We start from the raw sequence: 26,566 nt of genomic DNA on the forward strand, positions 1-26,566 counted from the left end.
AGTGTCTAGCCCCCCTAAAAATATAGGGGGGCTAGACACCCCCCGTCGGCACTGGAGTCGGCAAAATGGGATCTATACTTAGCAGTCGGCTAAGTTTCAAGAGGACCTTTTTTTTTTCGAAATCTTAGCCAGAAAAATTTTTTCCTGGCCTTACTCGCCAAAAACAGATAGGTCAGTCCCCCTTTAAGATTGCTTCGGGACGACACTGCCTAGTAAGGTTCTAGTAAGAAAGAACTTCCCAAAGTTTGAAAAGCCATGAAGTTTGAGTTAAATCTCGTTGTACGCGTCGATGACGAACAATTCGCTCAAGTTTAAGACCAAAACGTGAAACACTACCGTAAGCAATTTCTTTTGCAAGCTGCTCATTTTCAACAACTTCATATAGCAGAGCTAAATTATTTAAGTTTGGAATAGTTAAAGTATCAGTTGAAATAATAACTTGACTTCGGTCAGAGAATACTATTTCATATTCTAGTTGATCTGAAAATGATGAAGGGTAAAAAGGTCCTAGAGTATTAAACAGTTCAAAGTTGAGAGGCGTGCAATATTTTGAACTGGCAGGGGCTGGACCTTTTCCAAATGCAAGGGATACTGCTGCATCAGCTCCAGTTGTTGAACCAGTACTAGTTCAAGATCTCAAAAGAGTTGAATTACCTGGTCAGCTTGGTCATTAATACCTTGCATTAATCTGTCTGGAAGAGCTCGTACTGATGAGGGTAAGAACAAATCTCGAACACTTCAATAATCACCATAGTCAAAAGTACTTTGAATTTCCTGTCCTTGCATTCTTGTTGTAAGTTTATTAATAATGCTTCTATTAAGATTTGCTACAAGACTTGCTGTAAGGTCTGCAAGACATTAGTGATAACAACATTGTAAAGCAATAGGACCGACCCTGGCACTACTATCATGGACGGCAACAACTTTGGAAAAAAAGTTAAAAAAGTTTGACCTGATGAATTTGCCAGTGTTGCTGGATTTAAACTTACGGTAATGATTTGTCTTTTACCTCGAACACCATACAATGTAGGTTATGCCGAGGGTCTAACAAAGAACCATAACTTTATTGAAGAGATGAACTCATTTTTGTTATATTTAGAGGTGAAATCATAATCTAATATATTGTTGTGATTGCAGAAGCTATTGACCCAGGAGAAATCGACCCATTGATTCCTGATCTAACTGCTGAAACATCATTTATTGATATTGATCCAAGCGAAGTTTTACCAGAAGTGGAAATAAAACTTCCTGAAATACCATTTGAACCTGGAGAAGAAAATTGATTTCTTAGAAGAAAACTAGAGAACTTGGATGACGCTTTTAATAAATAAATTATTAACATTCATCCTGATGATCTAGAAACAAAACTTAAATTATTAAAATAATTGATATTTTTTATAAAAGACTTAATATTATTACGAGTAAAGAAAATAATTTTAAAATAATTTAAAAAAATATCAATGGTAAGTTTTTCTATTCTGAAAATTTAAAAGATGACTTTTGAACGGAAGGATAGCTAGAGCACTTAATTGATCTCTTACAATCAATGATACAGCATTAACGTAACGCTTGGTTAATATCCAAAGACTATGTTTTATATGACAACCACTAATCGCTAATTTTGCTAAAAGTGATTGGCGGTTGTCAAAGTCAGACTCAGTAATGCAATCATTGGTGAGGAAAATACATTTATCCCCTTCTATTACCTTACTTATGAGCTCAATGATACATTGCACATCACAACGTTCAATCTAAAACGCTGGCACAACATGAAACCTCTCTTTACGGATAGTTTTACTGTTTAGGTATGTTTGACTGTTTTCTATTGTTGGGCTAACAATAAAAACAAGCACTGTTGACCTCCTCTCGAGAACGCGCAGCACAAGCTATGTTGTACCCGAGTTGGCTGCTCCCCCAACTAATAGATGATCTTGCATATTACAGAATAAGAACATACATATGTATATAAAAAAAAATTTATCTAAAAAAAAAACTCTAGCCCACCTTCAGCTCCTATCCCTGACATTTCCAAGCAATAATGTTTGCTGAAAAAACAGAAAAAGTCAGAAAAAACAGCTTTGACGAATTTCAAAAGTTTTGCTTAATTTATACAGTAACGGAAAAATGGCTTGTTGGCATCATTGGTTTCTTTAAACCAAGCTGTGGTATCAAGCTTAGTCGATGCCAAGCTCTCGAAAAAATTCTTGAAATAACGTTTAACTCTTATTTGGATAAATAACTGGTTTACTATAACTATGGGGGATAATACAGATTTTAAATTAACAGATATTGATGTATTGTATCAATTAACACTTAGGGTGTGATTAAATCAGGAATATCTTCTACAGTGGTTTTCATAAATTTAGACGCACTCATATTTGAGAATAGAAATTTTTAGTTTTTTAACGATAAAACAATAACGAAAAAAGATTTTGGTTTAGTTTTTTTTCTATATATTAGATAAATACATACAGAATACTAAATCAAAAAAAAATTTACAAAAAAAATACAAATACTAAGTAATAATTAGGTACAACTACATGGTATTAAAAAAATAAGACAAAAAAATTATTCATAAATTTAGACGCACGATACATTAGTAGGCGTAATTTATGAACCAATTATTATTTTGTGTATCCGCCTTTTGCTTTAATACAACTAAAAACTCCTTTAGGCATAGACTCAAGAAGATTTTTGCACATCGCTTCTGGGACCCTATACCAGGTCTCCTTTAGGACGTCCTTCAGCTGGCCAAGTGTGGAAATTTGAACCTTTGCCAATTTACGGTCAATCCGAGTCCAAATGTTTTCAATCGGGTTCAAATCAGGTGAGTATGGAGGCCACGGTATAGTCTTGATACTACTATTGTTGAACCACTCCTTTGTATAGTATGCAGTATGTGCAGTTGCACCATCATGTAGAAGTTTCCATGGTTTATCATTGAGCATATGCAGGTCAATTAATGGAATTAAATTGTTTTCCATTACTTCTACGTATATTCTGGAGTTGATTCTTCCGGTGTATGTTTGGCACATATCAACACCTTTGTAATTATAGCATGACCAGATTCCTATCGAGCCTCCACTTTGTACAGTCGGTCTAATGTACCTGGCGTAATACTTTTCGTGAGCGATTCTTTTGACTGTTATGTTAGATTTGCAATTGATAAGCTTAAAGTTACTCTCATCCCTCTCAATAATGTTTTTTCATTGTTCTATTGTCCAATACCTTCTTTCACAACACCATTTAGTCTCCTTTGTTTATTATATGGACGCAGGAGTGGTTTCTTCAAAGCAGAGTCGGCTACAATTTTGTATTTGATAAGTATTCGACGGACTGTGCTTTGAGAAATAGATGTATGTCGCGTTGTATTGAATTCTGTCGTCAATTCTTTATTGAATTAATTTATTTTATAGACAAGAAAACAATCTTGAAAATTAATAAACTCCATAGTTTCACGCTTCTGAAATAAAGCCACATTACTAAAACTACACTGATATAAAATTTGATACATGCTTTTGCTTCATTAAAGATAACTATTAAGACTTTGTTCTAACAATCATACTTGAGCTAAAATATGAAAGTTGATAATTTGCTGGTTCCAGAAAGTCATAAAAGTAGAAATTCATTAAATCAATAAAACTACATTTGCCATGTTCATATAATAAAGAACTAAATGATACAGTAAATCAACAATAAAGTCATGGCTATTTCCAGTATTAAAATCAACAAAACTACATTCTGTATTAATATCAGAACTAATGAAGAGTTTACAAATTTTTTTGTTATAAATTATATATTTAACTTAAAATGATTATACATATTTCTTGCATCTATGTTAATATTATTTTCATTCTTTTTGGCAAGAAAATCTACAAGATGTAAACTTTTTGTTTAAATATATAATTTCGAAAGCTTTATTTTTCTTTTATCCTTTTCTCCAAGTTTGTCATCGAACCTTTAGTAATTCCTATTTTTTTTAAATTACATCAGCTAGAAAACGTTTAAGGTAGCAATAATCTGATGAGAACAAATCCTAATAACATTGTTTTATTGCACTTTTTCTTCAGAATTAGTATTAAGTTTTCTTGCATTTTGTAGTTTGTCCGCATATCGATCCCAGAAAGGTTTGCGAAAAGTTTATGAAATCTATTTTTAGAACCGCAACGCACGGTGGGAATTCACTTTTACTGGACAAAATTCATAACTTATTTAATATTAGGGCTATATTGACTAAAATTAAGATGAGTAATAATATGATGTCTGCGCTTCTTATGAAGGTGTTATTTTTTTAATTCGTTGCTATGGATACCTAATTTTGGGTAGCAAAAACAGTTTTTTTTTTCAGATTTTTTTACAAGTGCTATGTTCACCAAATTTTACATAAGTACCAATATGAGGTCACGCTTTTTAAAAAAGTAAATATTTTTTTTATTAGTTGCTATGGATACCTAATTTTGCTTAGCAACAGCTAAATTTTATTAGTTGTATATGTTTTATTTGTGCTATGTACACTATTTAGCACGTGTTTTATTATAAAATTCTCCCTTTGATCCTCGCTCGCGGAAAGCAAAACTTTTTTCAGTTTAATATGATTAACTAGTGTTATTACACGTGCTATTACACGTTGCTGGATAAACTTGGTTCCCTGTAAAAAAATTATACTCTAGCTCAGTTAATTAGTTTTTCTAATTAGCAGATTTTACAAGCGTCTAAAGAACTTTTCAAACTTGTATGGGTATTATTGTACCTATTCATTCACGAAAATCTTTGACCATGTATGCTACAAGTAGTACAAGCTTAGTAAGTGGTCGGTCTATATATTTAAAAATACAAAATAATTATGTACAATATAATTCAGGCAAAATTACAAAATAAAAGAGTGGCTTTCTTTTAAGAGTTGCACAACACCATCTGGAAAATTTTCTTTTTTAGGGTGCTTAGGTGATCGTAAAGCACTAATTACTGGATCGGATGAGCACATAAAACGCCGTAAAAGGTCTTTGTTTGTCTTTAAACGCGAACACTTCCTTGAAAAAAATTCACTAAATTTTTTAAAGTCTTTATTTCGTGCTTCTAAGGCCTCTTCACTCATCAGCCCAATTGGCAACACTATCTCATCAACAACCTGCCACCCATGTATCAAGATTTTGTGCAAGCTCTGTGGCATGTAGTACCAGGGATAAAGTTGTATAAAAAGCTGTGCTGTTTCTAAGCAATAGTCTTTTAATTTATCAGCATCAATCATAAAACCAGATGACATAGTGCACAGCACAACATATATCCTTTTAATTAAATGCACATCAACATTGATAATTGCTGCTGTTTGTTTAGCGTTTCTGAAGAAATGTCGGGCAGTATTGCCATTATTTGATGATCCAGAACCACCAGACTAGGGATATCAATCACCAGCCCAACTTCATTTCTGAACCGAGATTGAATTAAATTCTTTTTAGCTTTAACTTTTTCTTTGTCTGCATCTGACCTTAATGCCCATTTATTCACTTCAGCTTTGTAGCCGACTTTTAACAAACACTCCATGCTACGAATCCATGCATGAAGTGTTGACAAGCCATACTCCAATCCGGTCGGAGTTAATGGCAAATTGCAAACAAAATTAAGTTGGTACATTTGATTTGGCATTGAACCACAAACTGAGCAGCACTGACTTGAATTAGTAACTGTAGATAATGCAGTGGCTACTTTTCCATCTATAATGGTAACATCAACTTTGTGAAGAACAGTTAAGTTTTCATACTTAGGCACAGGAGTTGTAGTTAAGTTTCCAATAGCATTTTCAAGGAATTGATGCTCTGCATTCATTATATCAGTTGTCTCCTTTACAAACCTAAACCGCACAATTTGGCAGTACAATGTTGATGACGGATGTATATTTCTCCAAACAATCTTTCCCACTTGATCAGAGAATCCTGTCAATTTAAGTGGTACAAAGCAGGTAAGGAACAAACTTGCTTCTTGGAAAAAGTTTCTGTTTTCCAGCTCATCAGTAACTTGTGTATAAATGCTTTGCCCAGTTGACCCATCAAAACCTACCTTTGAGCGCAGAATTAGCCTATCAAAAACAAACGAATTGATAACATCATGTTGTACTTCCAACAACCGCAGCACGGTATGATCTACCAATGCTTGGAAGTTGATGCCTGCAGAGTAATCTGTTGATGCCCATGATTCACGACTAGGCAAACACCTCTCTTTTGCCTCACGTACATCATTGTATGGTGGATATAAATTACTTTTTTTGCTTTCCGCATTGTTTCTTAAGCGCTAGTATTAAGATTTTCTCATCTCATTATCTAACAAAAGAGCAAACGCTTCTTCAGATGTTTTATCAGAATGATCTAGTTCAGCATCTTTGTTATCAGCCAACTTTATTGCTATCTGAGCATCTTTTCTTCTACCTTCTTTCCACAGGTGTGTGCCACTAGCAAACAACAGCTCACAAGAATTTGAAGCTGACAAAGTTGCAACTTTTCTTTTTTTGATTTTTGAAGACGAATCTTCAAATGGTAATGTAGGTCTGCCGAGTTGTTTATTTTTACTCTCCTTCATTAATGTATTAAAATCATTTTCAAGCCAAGCTGAATTCTTCCTAATAAACTTTGCATCGGTTCGTTTACTTCGAGTCCATCTTTTACCTTATTCAGAAACAAATAAATGAAATTGACTCTCAAACTTTTGACCTTGAAATTTCAAATCATGTTCTTTAATAAAGTTGTATACAAGTATACTGTCTTCTTTTTTATGTATTGACAGACTGTTGAGTCTGATAAACTGGTGAATTTCGTTTCTTGTGACACTCATGAAACCTAAATAAAAACAGCAGTTCATCATCTAAAATGAGTAACCCCAACCAAACCAATTAAAACAGATTATTAAACCCATTTGGTTTGACAAGTGCTAAATTAATAAGAACAAAATTTGAATTACGATATATATATATATATATATATATATATATATATATATATATATATATATATATATATATATATATATATATATATATATATATATATATATATATATATATATATATATATATATATTATTGTTCAGTACTACGCTTAGTATGAGTAAGATTGTATTATATGTTTTGTGCGCTTTTGAAAATTTTGTTTAAATAAAAGTTTTTGAGCGCAATTACAGATTTTTTGTCAGGTAAGAGATGTTCAAATGTGAAAGAAAACCAAAGTGGCGCCTAGTGGCAGCCATATTTATGAAATTATTAAAGAAAACATATATAAGCTTTAAAATATCTAAGTATAAAAGCAAGATGTACCAATAAAAAAAAAAACTTTGTCAAATAAAAGCTTTGTCAAATAAAAGTGTCATACAATAAAATATAAAATAATAAGCGTGTTTAAAGTTGCTGCAAATATGTTAATTACATACCAATTTTAGTCAAACAACTTTTAAAATCCAGATAATATATAGTGTTATAATATAATATTTTAAAAAGCGCAATATTATATGTAAATGTTATTTATTTCCATCAATTTTTTAAACAACATTTTTCTCTTTAAAATTTTTCTAATTTACATTCGCGTCTACTTCAACCACATCATAAGTATATTCATTAAAATTTTAAGTGCATATAAACGGTTTTAAATTGTTTTATTATATCTATATAATTGTTTAAAACCATTATGACATTAAGATTCTGACTTTGGTTTTTATACTTTTGTCCAGTCACTGGCCCACTGTGCAACGGTATCCTGTTTGAAAAATGTTTCGAAGTATTTTTTTTCCGTTCTCTTAAGGGAACTGAAAAAACTTATTTACGTCTTATGGTGGAACTGAAAAAACTTATTTGCCTCAACGAAATTTAGTTCATTTAATTTTGTATGTTAAAGTTAAATTAATTTAAATTAAATTATTTTATTAGTTATATTTAAATATATTCATTTAATTAAATAACTTTGTCTTAAAGAATTTTATTTGATTAATTTTTTTATATATATATGCATACACATTGCGTACAAACCCTAAACGCGTATAACTTCCCTCAAACGCTCAATGTACGCGTGAAACGCGTAGGTATGGTCACCTTATTGTTGTAGTGTTGCATATTTTTCTTCTTTTAAATATCATTTTAGTTGTGTTTGTTATTATTATTTTATTATTATTAACATTAATGCTATTATTAATTATATATATTAAAATTGTTTTTCAAGGTGTTTGCTTAAAGCAACAGTTTATATTATAAATAATGTAATTAAATTATTTAGAATCTAAAGCAATTTGCTCTAGGTTCTGAAGCAAATTGCTTTAGATAATTTATAATATAAATTGTTTAAAATTTAAAGACTATAGAGAAAAAGAACTTTATGAAAGGAGTGACATTGTCTTAAAGAATTTAATAATGATAATATTAATAACTACAATAACAATATATTAAGAAGATTATTTATTTATATATTTGGAAAGATATGTAAAATCAATAGACAAAATTAAGTTTTTAAACAGACAAAATATAAATACAACACTGAAAACGAATGACATCAACAAATTTTGTTGTTGTTGTTTTTGTTGTTGTTGTTGTTGTTGTTGTTGTTGTTATTTTTGTTGTTGTAGGTGTTTTTGTTGCTGTTTTTGTTGTTGTTGTTGTTGTTATGATTGTTTTGTCAAAAATTGTACCAGCCATAGTATAAAAAAATACAGCTAAAACATAACAAATAAATGTTTGATTGAACTAGTTTGAATCCAGAGAAAAATAAAACATCAGAAAACGTAACTAAAAACATTAAAAAAACAAACCTTTTCCAATGTTAATTTTATAAATTGAACTTATAGGTACGTGCGTATCTAGCTTTTTACGGCACCAATTGTTAAGAAAAAAACTGTGACCTTATTTTTCCACAACCTGCTCGAAGTCGGTGTGGTAAGGATGTATTTATATGTCTTTTTTTTAGAATTTTAAGTCAGCTTAGACTTTATTAAAAAAGTAAAATGTTTTATTTTGAATAAATAATGCTTCTTTAAACAGTTAATAAATTTTTCATTGATTTTATTGCTATTTAAAATTTCGTACCATTTCTGCCTCTTTTACTATTACTGTTACACTTTATTAAACCGTTTCCGCTACTGTTACTGTAACTTCTTGTTATTAATTCTGTTATTTTTTTTACAGTTACCAGTGATTTTTGTTAGTTTTGATAATTTTGTTCCTGTTCCGGAGGTGCATTAATAATGAAGACATGTTGGTACATTTTTAAAATTTTTAATTCATCTGTATAAATCTACTTTCTATGGGCCTGTCAAATTTCATAAAAATAGTAATGCGCACATACCCTATTTTTCTGCGCAGTGGCGGTATGTTTCTCCACTTTTTACTTACGGTTAAAAATATTTTCTTGTTTTTATTCTAAACTTTTTTAATAACGTTATTAAATCGTTTTTCACATTTTACTAAAGCAAAATTATGCGCCAACTTACAATGAAGTTCTATTACAAAGCTACCGTAAGCCGTACACGAGTTACTTTGATTGCATTTTTCTAAATCCTATATAAAAAATGTTACTTAAAGGGGCATAACTTTTTTTGTAATAAATCTTTTTTCATAAAATTTTTACCATTTTATTACAATTTCAAAGCTCTTTCAATCCAAGTATAATACTTCAATAAATAAATGGTTTGAAATTTTTACGCACGTACCAAGAACTTAAACTCATTTAAATTAAATGAATTTAAGTTCTTAGAACTTAAATTCTAGAACTTAAATTCATTTAAATTAAATGAATTTAAGTTCTTGGTACGTGCGTAAAAATTTCAAACCATTTATTTAGTAAAAAATTTGTTTCACATTAAATTTCAATGTGAAACAAATTTTTTACTTAATTTAACTTTTATTTTATTTTAAATATTCTAGTAATTATTTTCTCTTAAAATTTCTTTTCTTTGTTATTATTTTTTTTGGTTTTGTTTTTCTTTTTTTTTTGCAATTATCTTCTTTAGCTATTTAAAAAATTTTTTTCTTCTACTTCTTTATTTTTCTTTTTTTATCCATTCTTTCTCCTATTTTCTTTTTTAAAAGTCTTTTTTTTTAATTTTTTATACGTCTTTTTATTCTTCTGTTGTAGAAAAATGTTCACTATTCTGGAAGCCACTCCAAATACCTAAAATGTGTGTTTGTGTGTGCGCATGCATGTGTGTTTGTTTTTGTGTATAAATATATTTAAAACTATTTTGTTAAACAGTAGATTTTATATTTTTTGTATAGTTTTCTTATAGTTTAATACTATTTTAATAAAGGTTTTTTTAAGCATAATTTTTTCTTTATTATGTAGAAACATCAAGATGGGTCAATCTTTGACATTTCATAAAAAAGATAAAGACTTTCTTTATAACAAGGAGTTTAGGTTAAAATTTAGTAATTGTGTTGGAGTAAACTGGAGAACTCTTGGATGTTGGTTAAATATTAATGACAACTATTTAGATATGATAGACTATGATAATCCCAAAACTGCAGACAAAGCTTATTCAATGTTAAAAACATGGATTCAAATGAATGTCAATCCTTCATTGGATGATTTAAAAACAGCTTTAAAAAAAATGGAAAGATTTGATCTAATAAGAGTAATAGAAGAGTTAACAAGTAACATTTTTTCAAAAATTAATGACCAGGGATGCGGATTCAAAAAAGGACTCTGGATTTAAATGTTACAAAAAGGTTTCTTCCTAGTTTTTGGTGTTTGGGAGCTCTTAAAATATAAAAAATGCTTATAAACTACTATTGGTAAAAAAAAAAGGACTTTTAGGTTTGAGGAACAATCACTTTTTGAACCCGGAGTCCTTAGGTATAATGGCGGCAAGGACTCCAGGACTCTGGACTTAGAAACAATTTGTTTCAAGTCATGAAATTTCATGATTTTTTTTTATAAAACAGATCAAGTCAACCAAAATGTTCAGAGCTTCTGGAAACCAAAGATCAGGAAAAATAAAGATATGTTATAGATATTAAGCTGGAGTCATTTTAGGACTCCGCATTCCTGTTAATAACTATAAGCTAGAATGTGGTTGTAGTGTAGTGACATCATAACAAGAGGTAAAGTTCAAACCTACCTAATGAAAAAAGTTGCTTTTATTAGAAGAGGTGCATGAATTAAAAAAAAAGTGTTTTGCCTTTTGTTTTATATGTCAAAGCTCTCTTATTGAGACAAATTTATGTTGATGAGATTCTACACTAATTATTATTATTATTTTTGTAATACTTTAAAGGTTTAATGATTTAGTTATGATTTCATAATGGTTTGATTATAAAATTCTTTTTTTTTATATTTCATTATTCTTATTTTTTAAACACATTATTTAAACTAACAATCAATAATATATATGCATATATAATATATGCGCGTGTGTGTTTGTGTATGTGCATGCATGTATTATTATTTACTTACATGTATATCTATCTATCTATGCATATATATATATATATATATATATATATATATATATATATATATATATATATATATATATATATATATATATATTTATATAGATATTGTAGGAATTGTGTTGATATTTCCAGTAAGAGTGCTCAATACGGCGTGTTATAACTGGTATAGCAAATAATAAAGTGAAAACTAAATAGTTATTAAGATATATTTCAATTATGTAACTAGAAGTTTCATGCAATAGCGATTATCAGATGTAACAACATCAACAATGTAATAACATAAATTATATACAAAAAATGCTATGGAATTTCCGCTTTGATGACATTAAAGTTCTTTATTAGAAATTTACTTTCATGGTGGCACTTTGACCCAAGCTCAGTTCATTTATTAAGCAAATTTTGTGGTTATGTAATAATGTAGTATTTTTCTGTCAATCATAATTTACAAAATTTACTGCCAGGTTTAGTATAGGTTCTAAAACTTTATTTTTGCATTCCCACACAAATTTCGAAAGTTCAGTGGAGTTGGCCTTACTTTCATAAACAAAAGAATTTTTATGTTTATACCACCAGTTTTCTCAGTAAGCTCAATGTAATAATACCCTTCTTCTTCTTGGTTAATTTTTATGTTCCAAATATAAATATGGTTTTTTTAAAGGTATTTTGGTTTGTCGACAATTGCATATTTGATTGGCATTTTTATGAGAATTAAATATTATATTTTCATTATGAGAAGTATAAATACTCTTGATGTTTGGAAGCTATAACTAACCTTTAAGTTGTTCCGGTTAAAAAGTTTGAGAAATTTGTGGCCTTTAGGGAAACATTTATCAGTTGTACAAAAAAAAGTTTTTTCTATGTTTCTTCTGACATTGAGCGATTAAGGTGGTTTAAAGCAGATGTTTCTTTTTCAAGATTTTGTATTATATTTCTGGATATTTAGAATGAAATTGATCTTATCTTTGAATCCACAAGAGTTGAGAGCGTTATTATAAAATGGTGCGGCTCTATAAAAAGCTTCTTTGCTTGAAGATATATTAATGATGCGATTATAGATCATTTTTGGTATAGATTTAATGATGCTTTGTGGATGATTGGAATTGATGTTAATATATAAAGGATTATCTCCTGGTTTTCTATAAGGTTTAAAGGAGGTCTCAGAAAGTTTAAATATGATATCAAGAAAGTTTATGATTTTAAAGTTTGGTCTGATAATTATGTTAAGATTAAAATTATCTTTAAAAGTTTTTACTAGATATTTCTTAATTTTTTTCGATTGAGGACCACTGATATTATAGAAGCAGCAAAGACCATCATCTCTATATAGATTGGTAGTATTAGGGCCATATTCTTTGGCAATAGTGTGTAAGATATAGAGACCAATTAATTTGCATAATTTGACTCCATCAAAACTACCTATGGTGATCAAAATTAGGGTCGGTCAATAATCCATATATATTATTTCCTGAAAAAAGTAAAAATTTCCTGGTGTGGTAAATAATTTTGATTGATTTATCAGGTGAACTGTTTTGCATGGTATATATAATCTATTGAAATTGAAGGGTAAAACTTGTCAGTATTGTACTGAATGAAAGTACATTTATTTTTATTGGGTATGGATTTGAGCTATTTTATGACATCTGTGCTATGCCATTGGTGTATGTGGGTAGCATTCCTAACTTTTCTATTGATATCATCTTATAAAATTTTACTTAATTTTCTGAGCTCAGGTTTAGCTGGATTTATTAATTGGCACTGTGTATTGTTGGGGAAATTATCCTTATGATCTTTTAAGGTAATAAATGCTGAATTCATGGTTAGACGTTCTAGAAGGATGTATGAGCTAGATGTATGAGCTAGAAGGGTGTATGAGCTAGAAGGGTGTATGAGCTAGAACCTTCGTATTATAAATTTTATACTGAAAGTACTATTAAAACCTATAAAAACTCTGATATCACAATATAACAGCATTTTAACAGATGCTAAAATCATAGCAAAAGACTTGGGTATAGGTAATAGACTAGAGCATCTAGCCATGAATGCAGCATTCATTACCTTAAAAGATCATAGGATAATTTCTCTAACAATACTCAGTGCTGATTAATAAATCTAGCTATTTATCTTCTGCAACTTGTCTAAAAGAGAAAGGACAACATTGGAAGATATGCCCCAGATATGGCAACAGTATTCCATACAAGGACGGATTTGAGATTTATAGAGATAAAGAATAAAACCCTGAATAAGAAAGTGTCAAGCATGGTAAAGAGATGCAAATTTTGCAGATGCATTTTGCAATGGATTTAATATATAGTTTCCAAGAAAGATTGGAGGTAAGAGTTAATCCTAGAAGATAAAGGGTAGATGACTCATTGAGTACATTACAGGGATTATCTTTTTCTGGATATTCCTGGAATTCCGGATATTTTTTTCAACTTTTAGTTTTTCCGGATATCCAAAACATTTTGAATACATGCAAATTGAGGTATATAGTTTTGCGATATATTTGTTTTTTAAGCTTTTTTACTCATCACTCATAGAAAAATTATAAAAAGTGTCAAAGAAAGAGGAGATCTAAATTATTAGGATAATGATTGGCTGAAAAAAATTGGGTTTTATCTGAATTAAAGTTCACCAGTCACTGTGAGCCCCATGCTCACAGTGACTGGTGAACAGAAGTGAGATCTTTTTCAAGCTCAAATGCCCCCTCCAAATGCCCCCTATCATGACAAGGATAAATGGTAGTATCATCAGCGAACAATGTCACCTTTATCATTACTTTAATTTTACAGTACTTTAGTTTACTATCATTACTTTAGCTTTACAATTTTTTTACTGCTAAAATTCTGTATGTTAAAGTAAAAAAAAACTTAATAAATTTAATTCAAGTTACTTTAAAATGTTTGTATTACATATAACTTTTTTTACATTTCAGTTTTGAAATTGCCTTTTACCAAAAGTTTTTTTTTTAACATCTTTAGACTGAATGTCGATTAAAAATGATTAACTAGTTTATAAGTAGTATGTGAAGATTTTGTTAAAGTCAAATTGTTAAAAAAAGGTTGATAGTTTTTATCTATTTTTTGACCGTCAAAGTGAAAAACTTTAACAAAAAAATTTTCACACCTTTTTTTTTTCTCAAAGGGAAGTTCCGGCTCTATGATTTAAAAAATACTAGTCTGATTAATGCTCTTTTGTCGTTAATAAATGATGTCAATACAAAAAATTCTTTCAAACTCGAGTTATAACTGTTATATTTGGGTTTTCCTTTTGCCGTTAAATTTTATGTAGAAGAATTTCATTATTTTTTTTTTTTTTTAAAAGAAAAAAACTTTTATAACTGAATATAATAACTCGATCAATAAGCAAACGTTTTGAAAGCCCAACTTATATTTCAGGCCTTGTAGGAACAAAAATTATAATATGAGGAGTGGGTGGGAGGGGGCAATACTACTGGGTAGGTCAAATAGTAGTAGGTCAAACATTTTTGTCAAAGGAACTTATGCCTAAAATACAGATAACAAATTAGGTCTTTTTTATCCTTTTTTTTCTTTTATATCTTAATTTCTAATCCCTTGCTTTTTTAAAAACTAATTGTTTGAAAAAAAATTTAATTATTTGAAAAATTATTGGGGGGAAGGGGAGGGGGAATTTTATTTTAAAAACAAAACTAATACAAGTGTTATAAATATAAGATACGAAACGTCAAAAATATACTGATTTTTGTTAAAAACAAGTTTTGTTAATAACATCTTAAAACCAAAAATACTATAAATTTTATTTGGATTTAGTAAGAAAAAGTGAAAATTCATTAGGTTTCACGGTAAATGAAAACTGGAAAAATGGAAATTAAAAAAAACAAAGCAAAAAAGCAGTAATCTTCATTTAATTACAATTTTTATTTTGTCAAAAGCCAGTTGAACTAAAATGTTTTAGGTAGCGCAAATGTTTTTTTATATAGGGAAAACCCAATATAATTGTATAGTTGGGTAAATTGTTTAAAAAACTGTGGTAAGTACATTTAAATCCCTTTAAGAAATTCAACCATAAACAAGTTTTCCCTCATTGAAAAAAATAACCATAAAACGAATGTTTTAATGGAAAATAAATAAGTTTTAATAAGTATAAGATTTTAAAATAAGGAATAAATTTTTTTTTTTTTAAACAATTTTTAAATTTAATTAAAAAAAATTTTTATAGCAATATTGCTTAATTTAATGATGTTTCATAAAGATAAAGACTTCTAACAATTTTTAATTTGGTTTTAAATTTAAGTACATTGAGGTACTTTAAAATATGCAACTGACATAATTAAACTTTTAGCTATGTAAATACTTTAATTGAGTAAAGCTACATTTATTTGCATTTCACTTTTCCATTATGCAACAAAATCTTATATCAAGGCCTGAAACAAACGTCTGTTTTCTGGAGAATTGTTTTGCTGATAGATATGGAAGTAATGGTTTTGATTGGCAATTTCAGCAGCACAATCCAAGGAAAACGATGGAGAAAAGTGAGGCTTTACCTGGAGTTGTCGGGAGGGAATAAAAGATTCTATACCGGCCTGAATCCAAGAAGTTATGTAAGAAGCGCATTTGTCAGGAGGAAGACAAAAGATTTCTGCCCAAGGGCCATCACGAAGAAAATCACGGAGAGAGTCCCAGTCAGTTTTAAGGTAGTTGTTAGAGGTACAATGATAGGGGGATTCAGATGATGAAGAAGAATGAGATATTAGTTTTAGAGAGATCAAACTGTGATCAGAAGCACCTAAGATTGAATGCGGAGAAACTAAGCACTGACTAGGATCAAAAACACGACATAAGTTGAGTAGAAAAGGTAAATAGTTTGGGTTGTCTGGAAAACCAGTTGGAAAGTTGACTATTTGAGTTAGGCATTGAGAAAGGCAAATGCTAAGATCAAAAGATGAAACATCTGAAATCAAATTAGTCTCACAAAGAACAAGTAGGTCTGGTGAACTTTGCAAGTGATGAGACTCAATAGAAGAAAAGTTACTTCAAAGACCACAAATATTAGTGAATGATATGTTTAGAGAACCTGGTGATGACAATGGCTTTTTGTGTTTTATTATTATTGGTACTTTAGTCATTTTAAAATTTTTTAAAGAACTTGACTCAAAGCGGTGATAGTACTCTATACACTATTAAATAGTCCAAACAATTGTCTCATTACTATTAATAAACCCTGAGCCATAACAAAGGACTCCAAATGTGTCCTCGACAATGCACACCAAAAGTACTAACAGAGATACCACCCATGCGCAACATAGCAATGTTAGTACTCTGAAATTTTACAGCTGTTGATGGAATCACCCTCTCTGAGAGATACCACAGAGTTCGGGAAACCTGACTACCAGCCGGCCTCAGAACCATAAAACTGTGTTTTAGAGCCATTCTATTAACTCCAAATGTGCGCGCAAATGAGGGCGCACATTTGGAGTTAATAGAATGAGTTGCCTAGTCATAAAAACAGAGACACAAACAAAATCCATGCATTGAGTCAAGAAGATCCAGCATTCAATATCCTAAACCGGAAACAATGTATTATTAATACATCTGCGCCAGCTGAATAGAAGAAGAAGGGGTGCAAGGCTGGTCAAAAGATAGAATCTGTTTACTCCTTAAGTCTTTGTCTAGGAAGCCTTCTACAAGACAGTAGCCGGATGCATTTAACATCTGCCCAAGATGAGTATTTTTGTTTAGACACCGTCTCTAGCCTTGACACAACCAAGAGCTCCAAGGCAGAGGTTGTTTTAATTCAGAGTTGGCTACTTTTGGCTTTTGCCTAAAAAAGCATATCCTACAAAGCAGCACGACATGAAGCAGGTTGTACTGGGTTACAAGTTACCAGTAGCGGGATGTTACAAGCAAATATCATAAAAGCCAATGTAACCAATCCAGATAAACTAAATACCTTTTTTTTTTGATGCGGTACTAAATCTTTACCACTTATTAAAAATCAAATAAACTTTAAAGATACAATATCAGTTTTAAACAATAATTTTTCAAGAAAAAAACTGCACCTGTATAGATAAAATCTACTAAACATAGAGAAATATCAGTGATGCATTTGCAGCTGATATAATATCACCAATGATATGTCAATGCTTACTTGAATCGTTCAGTGACACTAGAAAAACTTTTACTCACTGTAGCTCCTATGAAACCTGCAGTTAAAAACTTTTTCCCTAACCTAGACAAATTCCTTTTTGTGTAAGTAACAAATTAAATCAAAACAACAGCATAAAACAAAAGTACCAAATTAAAACACCTATTTATTATATTAAATACTCCTTATAATACAAAGTTTAAGACTATACTATTTATAATATATACTTAAAAAATTTATAAATAAAAACTATTATAAAAGAATTTGAGCAAGCATTTATAATAAATAATTGGATTTTATGAAAAATGTGGATTTTCTCAATGGATGAAAGTTACACCAAAACAGTTTTAGGTCATCAATTTTTGGTGACTTTCTTTTTTCTAATCCCAAGAGCAGCCCAGGTCTTAAATGTTTAAATCTATTTGTAGCTTTTTCTCAAAGGTTTTCAGACAAAGACATTATTTGCAACAGTGGATCATATAAAGATCCCAATCATAGATGTGCTTCTTCTCCTATAATGGATGTGCGGAACATGGCTGATGGAGGCAAACGAGTATATTAAGAGAAGATTTAGGTTATTAATTTTTATTTTTCTCTGATTTTATGAGTATATAATACTCTAAAGCAAAAAAAAAAGGTTCAATGTGACAAAGTGATTAAACTAGAAGGTAGTAGACCAACATAATGCAAACAGTTTGCATTAAGTTGTTCCAAATTTCTTGTTTGAAAGCATAAATCTTAAAAGAATAGAAATATTTGTTTTTATATATAACGTTAATTGTTTCAAGTTCAATTGTTTCAAGTTCAAGTTTTATATTTAAGTTTTAATTAAAATAAATATTAAGACAGTTTTTGATTAAAGATAAAAAAAAATATAACAAAATTAAAAAAAAAAAAAAATATTGATTAGCTATTGTATACATTATCTTTAATGTTTTATATTTTAATATATTTATTTAGTTATATTTTAATATTATATTATTTGCAGTAGTTCATTTAAATAGTTTATTTCTTTGTAATAACTTTAAGTTAAAATAAATCGTTTAGAATTTACAAATATTCCAAAGAATTGTGCTCTTTCAAAGCGAGGTAGTTCTTGCATTAGTTATTTTACAATTATGTTGTTACAATTATGTATGACAATTATTAAATTACAATTATGATGATATTTTTTATTATTAGAAAATTGCGCAGCACTAAAAAGGTTTTATCTTGAAAGTTGTAAGAAAACTTTTAAACTTCGACCTTCATTAAAGCATTTCTCAAGTATTAATATATTGCATGAATTTGTTGATTTGAGTCTTGTTGATGCAGTGAGCATCCAAAGGGATAATATTAATAACATTGAGAGGGAACAGTTTCTTAAAAAACAAATGAGCTACAAACCGATTCCATATCATGAATTATTTTCTGATGAAAAATCTTTACTATTTATATCTGGCAGTGCTGGAATTGGAAAAACATGGCTGCTTAAAAAGATTTTGCTTGATTGGTCAAATGGTTTTATATGTAAAAATATTGATTTGTTGTTTTATTTCGAATGCAATAAGTTTAATTATTACCAAAATATTTCTAGTATTAATGAATTGGTTCATATTTTTTATGAAGATGTTGTAAAAGATTTTGACATCAATAGTTATTCCATAATGTTTGTGATTGATGGTCTAGATGAGTTTAAATATTTAGATGATCTAATAAATTACAGTTTTGATTGTACCTACCCCATTGTAAAAGTTTTATCAGAGATTCAAAAGCATAAATGTGTAGTAACTGGAAGGCTGGAAACAACTGGAAGAATTTTTGCCGTTGAACAATACCAAAATATGTTTTCACATCATGATGACAAGTTAATCATTCAAATTATGGGTTTTAATGAAAACAGTGTTAACAACTATATTGAGAAAAATGTAGTTGAAGATGCAAGAGAATATATAAAAAGAATTTTAAGGGAATCTTCTGTTGCTAAGTCCATGGCGTCTGTTCCATTTTATTTATCTTCTATGTGTAAAATTATTGCTGATTTAAAGCAAGATAATCAATTTATGTTCTTGACTATGACAGATTTGTATGCAAATATTTTTTTGTACTTTTTGCAAAAACATATTCACAAAAATGATGAACCATTTTATAAGATAATAGAAAAAGATCATAATAAAAAATATATTTTACAGATTTGTAATATTGCATATTATTTATTAATCCAAAACAATGTAATTTTTTCCAGAAAAGAAATTAGTTTTTTTATCAAGAAATTCGAAGAAATAGAACAAAAACTTTTTGGTTTTGTTGAAAGGATTGAAACACATCAAGGCTATTTTTATCAATTTTCACACTTATCAATAATGGAATTTTGTGCTTCTTTATATGCGTATAATAATATCAATGGTGAAGTAATAGTACTCAATAAAAAACTGAGATGTTGTTTACCAATGATTTATGGATTAACCAATAAAAAAGAAAATACTTTTTTGTATTTACTTGGCAACTTGTCTAGTTCAAACTCGGAAAAGATATCTTTAGTTCATATCTTTTGTAAGTTTTAACTGTTTTGATATATAATTATATATAAACAAACTAGATAATAGAATACCACCTCATCACTACCATCTTAAATTTTTAACCATCTACCTCATCACAAACTTAATTTTTGTTTTTGTTTTTTTACTTAAAAGAAATTATGTTTTTTTATTATGATGAGTTGTTTCAAATAATTTAAACTTATCTTTATTGTATTATTGATAAAATAATACTCTGTCTTGATAAAGAAAAAAAGCCTTATTTACCACTTGGGTCCATTAGACACATGAACAATAAACCAGGTTTAGAAATAAAAAATAAAGTTTTTTTTTCAATGTTAAAAAATACTTTTCATAAAACATAAATATTAGGCAAATTTGTATTTTATTATTTCAGCAAATAATAAAAACAATTAACAATTTATTAAGTTTGACATTTTAATATTATTTTTTAAAAGTAAAAGTTTTAAAAATTTTTTAAAGTTAAAACTTAATATAACTTTTTTCTTGTTGTTTGTTTGTATATAAATTTATACACAAACAAACAACAACAAAAAAAGTTATATTAAGTTTTTAACTTTAAAAGTGTAAAAACTTTTACTTTTAAAAAAATAATGTTAAAATGTCAAGCTTAACAAATTGTTAATTATTTTTTCTTATTTGCTAAAATAAAAAAATAATGTTTGATAGAACCTGCTCTTTTGTTTTCTTTATATCCAATCTTTATATACATATATACGCATAATATCATTTATCGATAGAAAAATAGGTTGATAAAAAATATGTTAAAAATTGAATAAAGATTGGTAAGGTTGATACTAAGTTTTATATAACTACTTTTTGTAAACAAAATATTAAATGCTTAAGTATTAAAATAATAAAATGAAAAAATATATTATTAAATAATATATATGTTTTACACTATACACAAAGAACACATGGCTATACAATGCTCTCCACAAATGGATGGCTGAGCACTAAACCAGTCTTTACCACAAGTAAATTAAAATGAGATAACTGAACAAAAAGTTTAAAAGTTTTTAACAAAAGCCACTACACCAAGCTCACCAAACAAACTTAAAGTAATTGCTGTGCAGTACACCTAAAAGTTTCAAGTATAGTATATCCTTGTTTGCAAAGAAACATTACATAAATCATTTTTTGATATAAACTCATTTTTCTCAATATTTTTGTATAGGCTGGTTTGGCTCTTAACCATCCAAATATAATATTTCCATTTTTTGAATCTTGTTCAAGTTTTTTTATTTCTTTTTGATGGACATACAATACATCTTGATTTTTTTTGGTAGTTCTTTTTAGCTAATCTGAAGAGGTGTTTATTCTTTTCCAAGTTTTACAATAAAATTTGTTCTTTTTCTAAACATTTTGTTAGATAATGGATTTAGTGATTTCAATACTATTTAAGCATTTAAAGCACTTATATCAACCTATAACAATATATATATATATATATATATATATATATATATATATATATATATATATATATATATATATATATATATATATATATATATATATATATATATATATATATATATATATATATATATATATATAAATGAGCCCCTGAGATTCATAGTGGTATAAGTCACTCATATCTAGTCTGACTAATATCACTATGGCTGTGAACAAAAATTGTAAAAAAAAACCATTTTGTTTTTAGCAGCTACACCTCCTTTTGTTTTATTAATATCAAAAATTATTTCTGGTATTAGTTTTAGATTATTTGTGTCAACAGTTCTACTATTATGCACTGTGCTAAGCAAAGTAACATTTTTTTTTTACATTGTGAAAAAGCTTTTTTTAACAGGTAAAAAAATTATCACTTGTAATGTTTAAAGCAGTATTTTCTATTTCTTTTCTCAATCTTTTATCAACATTTTTACCTAAAGGTATTTTTCTAATTTCTTTTGTCACACTTTTATCCTGTATACGTTTTCATTTTCGAAACATAATGTTATGCTGTTTCAAATTACCCAATATTTAATTCAATATTTACCTAGTTTACTAAGAATCTATACTTTAAATGGAAATTTGCTTTTCTACATACACTACAACTGCACTACAACTTTCTACTTACACTACAACTGCCCTACAACTTTCTACTTGCACTACAATAGCACTACAACTTTCTACTTGCACTACAATAGCACTACAACTTTCTACTTACACTACAACTGCCCTACAACTTTCTACTTGCACTACAACAACACTTTGACTTTCTGCTTCACTACAACAATTCTCCAACTCTCTACTTACACTACAACTGCACTATAACTCTCTACTTACATTAGAATAGCACTAAAACTTTATACTTATATAACAACAGCTACTACAACTTTCTACTTAAATTACAACAGCTATTACAACGCCACTGAATTTAATAACCAAAAGTTTGCTTGTTGAGTCAGAGTGTTTTTTTTTTATTAACAGATTCTGAACAAGCACATCTCAGTTGACCAAAAAAATTATAAGTTTTACTTAACGTTTGAAAATATGAGGTTGTGCACTTTACGTCACTTGTTGAATGAAATTTTCAAAAATAAACAAAAAATTTTGAGAAGTTTAAAAAAGAGAAATCTTTTGTTTTTGTTTTCAAAAGTTGTTGAAAAATTAATTTTATAAATAACAATAATTTTTTTTTTAACTAGCAGTTGGTTGTCAATAAATAACTACAATATTTTTAGTCATTTTATTAGCTTGCTGGGTAATGGCAATCTGTTTTGCTATTGTTTCCATGGGTAATGAATTGCTATCTATTTTGTTATTGTTTTCAAGAGTAATTACTTGCTATATGTTCTGCTATTGTTTCCATGGGTAATGGCTTGCTATCAGTTTTAATAAAATAAGAAAATTGCATATTAAAAAGTTAACATATAGGTAGATAAATATACTTACACAAATACTGGCCATGTTATCCAAATATATTAATTTTTAATACCAAATAAAAGTAATCATATCAAATTCAATACTTCTGGAAATAATGTTTTCTGAAATTTTGACTTTCTGGAAACTAACAATGTTTTCTAAAATTTTGAAAAAGATTTGACCAAGAGTTTAGTTACCCACTGGCAGTTTGCCTTGGTTTATTGTGGTTGAAAGCTGAAAAAACAATAGTCATCTACCTCAAGAAGCAGGTACCCTTTGAATACGAAGTACCATTTGATAACTAAGGTATATTTGAAACAGATAGGTACCATTTGAAAACTAAGATTTTGCTGAGCTCACCACACATAACAATTTGAAAAAAAAAAAAGAGGAAATGAGCTGCTTGAGATAACATCTGTTGAGCTTCACAAGGTTCTAGACAAGCTATCACTCTACATCCCTAGTTGATTGATAGATGAAAATTTAAGATAACTCCAAGAAATCAATTGCTATAATATGTTGAAAATTGAAAACAATTTATTTTTTAGTTTGAATTTTTATCTGACACAGCTTTTCAAATCTTGATGAAATACTTAGACTCAAGGTTGGTAGTTAAAAATCTAACCTATTTAATTCGAGGAAAGAAGTATTAGTTAATTAAGTTTGTTATTTCAATAAATTATAATTTAGTTTAATAAAATGCAAAAGGGTTCAATAATTTTTAGAAATTTCATAACTAGATTTTTATGAAGTTACTTTATTTTCAGGGGTTAAGATGCAAAAACCAAGTCTTAAAAGATGTGATTAAGAAGTTTTCAATAGTCTTATAGAATCAATAATTTTATAGAAAAACTGGCTTCTATGTTAAAATTTGCCATGATGGTATATGATAGATTTTTGACAGATAGTGTTTGTTGAACACTGGCAGTTTTTTTGTCATACACAGAAGTGGTCAATTGTTTTTGCTTAGACTTGATCTTAACCTTAACAGATATCTTACAAGATAGGGTATCACAAAGTTAAGGAAATGGTGTGGTCAAGCTATTCTGCAAGAAGTTTCTGGCACCAATGGTTGATCCTAAAAAGGTTTGATAACTTAGGCTGGACTATTTCCTTTGTCATGGATAGTTTATTCCTTCCTCACTATGAAGACCTATCTTTAGTAAGATTGTGAGTTTTACAATGGTATGATACAAAACCAATTGAGGAATACCCAAGCATAGTGTTTTAGCAAGTCACTGGCTAAGTCAAACCATAGAAGAACTAGCACATGTTCCTCCTGACCTGGAAGCAGTAGAGTATCTTTAGTCAGGACATTAACAAAATGTCAGGTACCAAATATTTCTCTAAATTTAAATTTGATTAGGGAGAAAATGCATTAGTTTTTTTTTTTAACATCTTCACTTGCTGCAAGCAACCGCTATTAGAGATGGAAGTTACTGGAAGAGAAAAGGTAAAGTTTATAGATAAAGATTAACAGACGACTTTAAAGGTTGCAAGTTATATGAATCAGAGAAAAAAAAAGAAAGTAGCAAATTTAAATGACCTGATGTTCAAGGAAAAAAACTAGACGAATATAGATTTTTTGAGCACCTAGGAACAGTCACAGTAAAAGGCTGAGACTTAATTGAAGGACGTGTAATACGAGTATGAATTTCAGTAAATAGCACAAGTAATGTTAGTTCTTTAGAGCAGAAAATATTATAGTATTTATAGAAAAGAGAAAGAGAAGCAACATTAAGACAATGTGACAAAAGTTGAAGGTTGGCTGCATGTGCTGATCCAACTATGTTTACGATGTGTTTTTGTATCTTGTATATAAGAGAAAGGGCATCGTTCAAAGATCCGCTCCAGATATGGTAACAGTACTCTATGCAAGGACAGGTTATAGATTTATATAGACAAAGAAAAGAATCTGGAGTAAAATAGTGGCAAGCTTGATAAAAAGATGCAACCTAAGCAGATGCTTAGAACACTTCTGCAAAACTATAACAGGTATGTTGTTCGGACCACAAGCTGTAGGAAAGTCTACCAGAAAATCATTTTAGATAAATAAGTTGGAATGATACGAAAGTCAATCAACTATATCAGCTATGTCAAATAGAATGTGGTTAGTGGAATCAAGAGATGAGATGGTTGAGAAGTACTTGGCAAACAAGTTAGCGTTGTCTTTAGGTGAGGTAAGAAAATCTGAACCATGCAAGAGAGGTGGAAAATAGATTTGCCCTTATTATAGACACTGTTAAAGATTCTCTAGAAGTCTCTGGTGTCTTTATATTTGAGATGAAATATGAAGTTTTGTGACCTGAAAATAATGGGCTTCGGCGTTAGACAAAACCTTTTTACAATGGTTTCTAGCAATAGTAAACAGACATCTGTTGTCTAAAGAATTGTTTTGGCGATAGATATGGAAGTAATGGTTACCATTGGAAAATTGCACCAGCACAATGAGAGGAAATCTATAGTTAAGAGTGAAGTCTGATTTGGAATCGTCAAGAGGGAATAAAAGATTCCATGCCAGCTTAATCCAAGATGTTACATAAGAAGCATATTTGTCTGCAGGAAGACCAAAGATTTCAACCCAAGGGTCATCATGGAGAAAATCACAGAAAGTGGCTTAGTAAGCTTTAAGTTAGTTAAGGCTACAGAGGAGGAGGCTACTTGTGGTTATAACTCTCTCTCAACTCTCTAACTCTGAAACACGAACCTTGACAAACAAGGTCGCTGCGTGGAGAAGAAATTGAGTAACAAGTTAAGTAAAAAGTTGAGTAACAATTACAATGTTAGAGGATTCTGATGATGAAGTAGAATGAGAAAATAGTTAAAGAAAGATCAAACCATGATCAGAAGCACTTAAGGGTGAATGTGAGAAATTGAGCACTGACTAGGATCTGAAACAAGACACAATTTGAGTAGAGAAAGGATAATGATTCGGATTGTCTGGAAAGCGAGTTGGAAAGTTGACTATTTGTGTTGAGACTTGAGATGGTAAATGAACCAAACCCAAACTGAACAAACCAAACTAGAACTTTACCTATGACTAAACTAAACTGATCCCGTACTTTACTTCTACCGAACCAAACCCAAACTTCAAAATTGTTGGGAACGAACCAAACCGAACAAACTGTGCTTACCCTAAGCAGACCAAAAAGAAATTTATAATAGTGAAAATTTTGTAAATCGCACTTCAATACCAAACATAACGCAATTTTAGAACTATAATGTCTATCTCCATATTTTTAAGTTTTGAGTTTTAAAACGATTAAAAATTTTAAAAATTAAAAGTTTTAAAACAATTTAAAAAGAAAGACTTTAGATTACGTATAATTTTTTCTCTGCAACTTTTTACTTATGCGTTAGGTTTCAATATGTAGAAAAACATTATTCTGAAGTACACAATACTATCAATAACTCAATGGAGATAGAACAAGATAATTCTAATGTTGCGATAAGTCTACAATACATAACATTATACACAACATAATAAGGTGCATATATGTAATTATGTAAAATTATAATTTATATATATATAATCATATTATATGTATAATTATAATACAGAACATAACATAATTATGATAACCTTGTACATAAAATAAGCCTACAATACATAATA

General features: G+C 29.1%; 1 protein-coding gene across 2 annotated transcripts in view; it reads left to right on the forward strand.

The window, feature by feature from the left end:
• Positions 1-9,465: 9,465 nt before the first annotated feature.
• LOC105844490 (NACHT, LRR and PYD domains-containing protein 3) overlaps positions 9,466-26,566 on the forward strand; it is a 19,985-nt gene continuing 2,884 nt past the window's right edge. Inside the window, exons 1-4 of one of the 2 annotated variants that reach the window (XM_065817006.1) lie at positions 9,466-9,563; positions 10,308-10,615; positions 18,590-18,631; positions 18,725-20,074. In XM_065817006.1, coding sequence (XP_065673078.1) covers positions 10,318-10,615; positions 18,590-18,631; positions 18,725-20,074 — 1,690 coding nt within the window. In that variant the 5' untranslated portion in view covers positions 9,466-9,563; positions 10,308-10,317. Of the gene's footprint in view, positions 9,564-10,307; positions 10,616-18,589; positions 18,632-18,724; positions 20,075-26,566 lie in introns of those variants that run through there. The other variant, XM_065817007.1, reaches the window with a different exon arrangement.

This window comes from Hydra vulgaris, chromosome 13 (assembly GCF_038396675.1).
Source record: "Hydra vulgaris chromosome 13, alternate assembly HydraT2T_AEP".
Lineage (NCBI taxonomy): Eukaryota > Metazoa > Cnidaria > Hydrozoa > Anthoathecata > Hydridae > Hydra > Hydra vulgaris.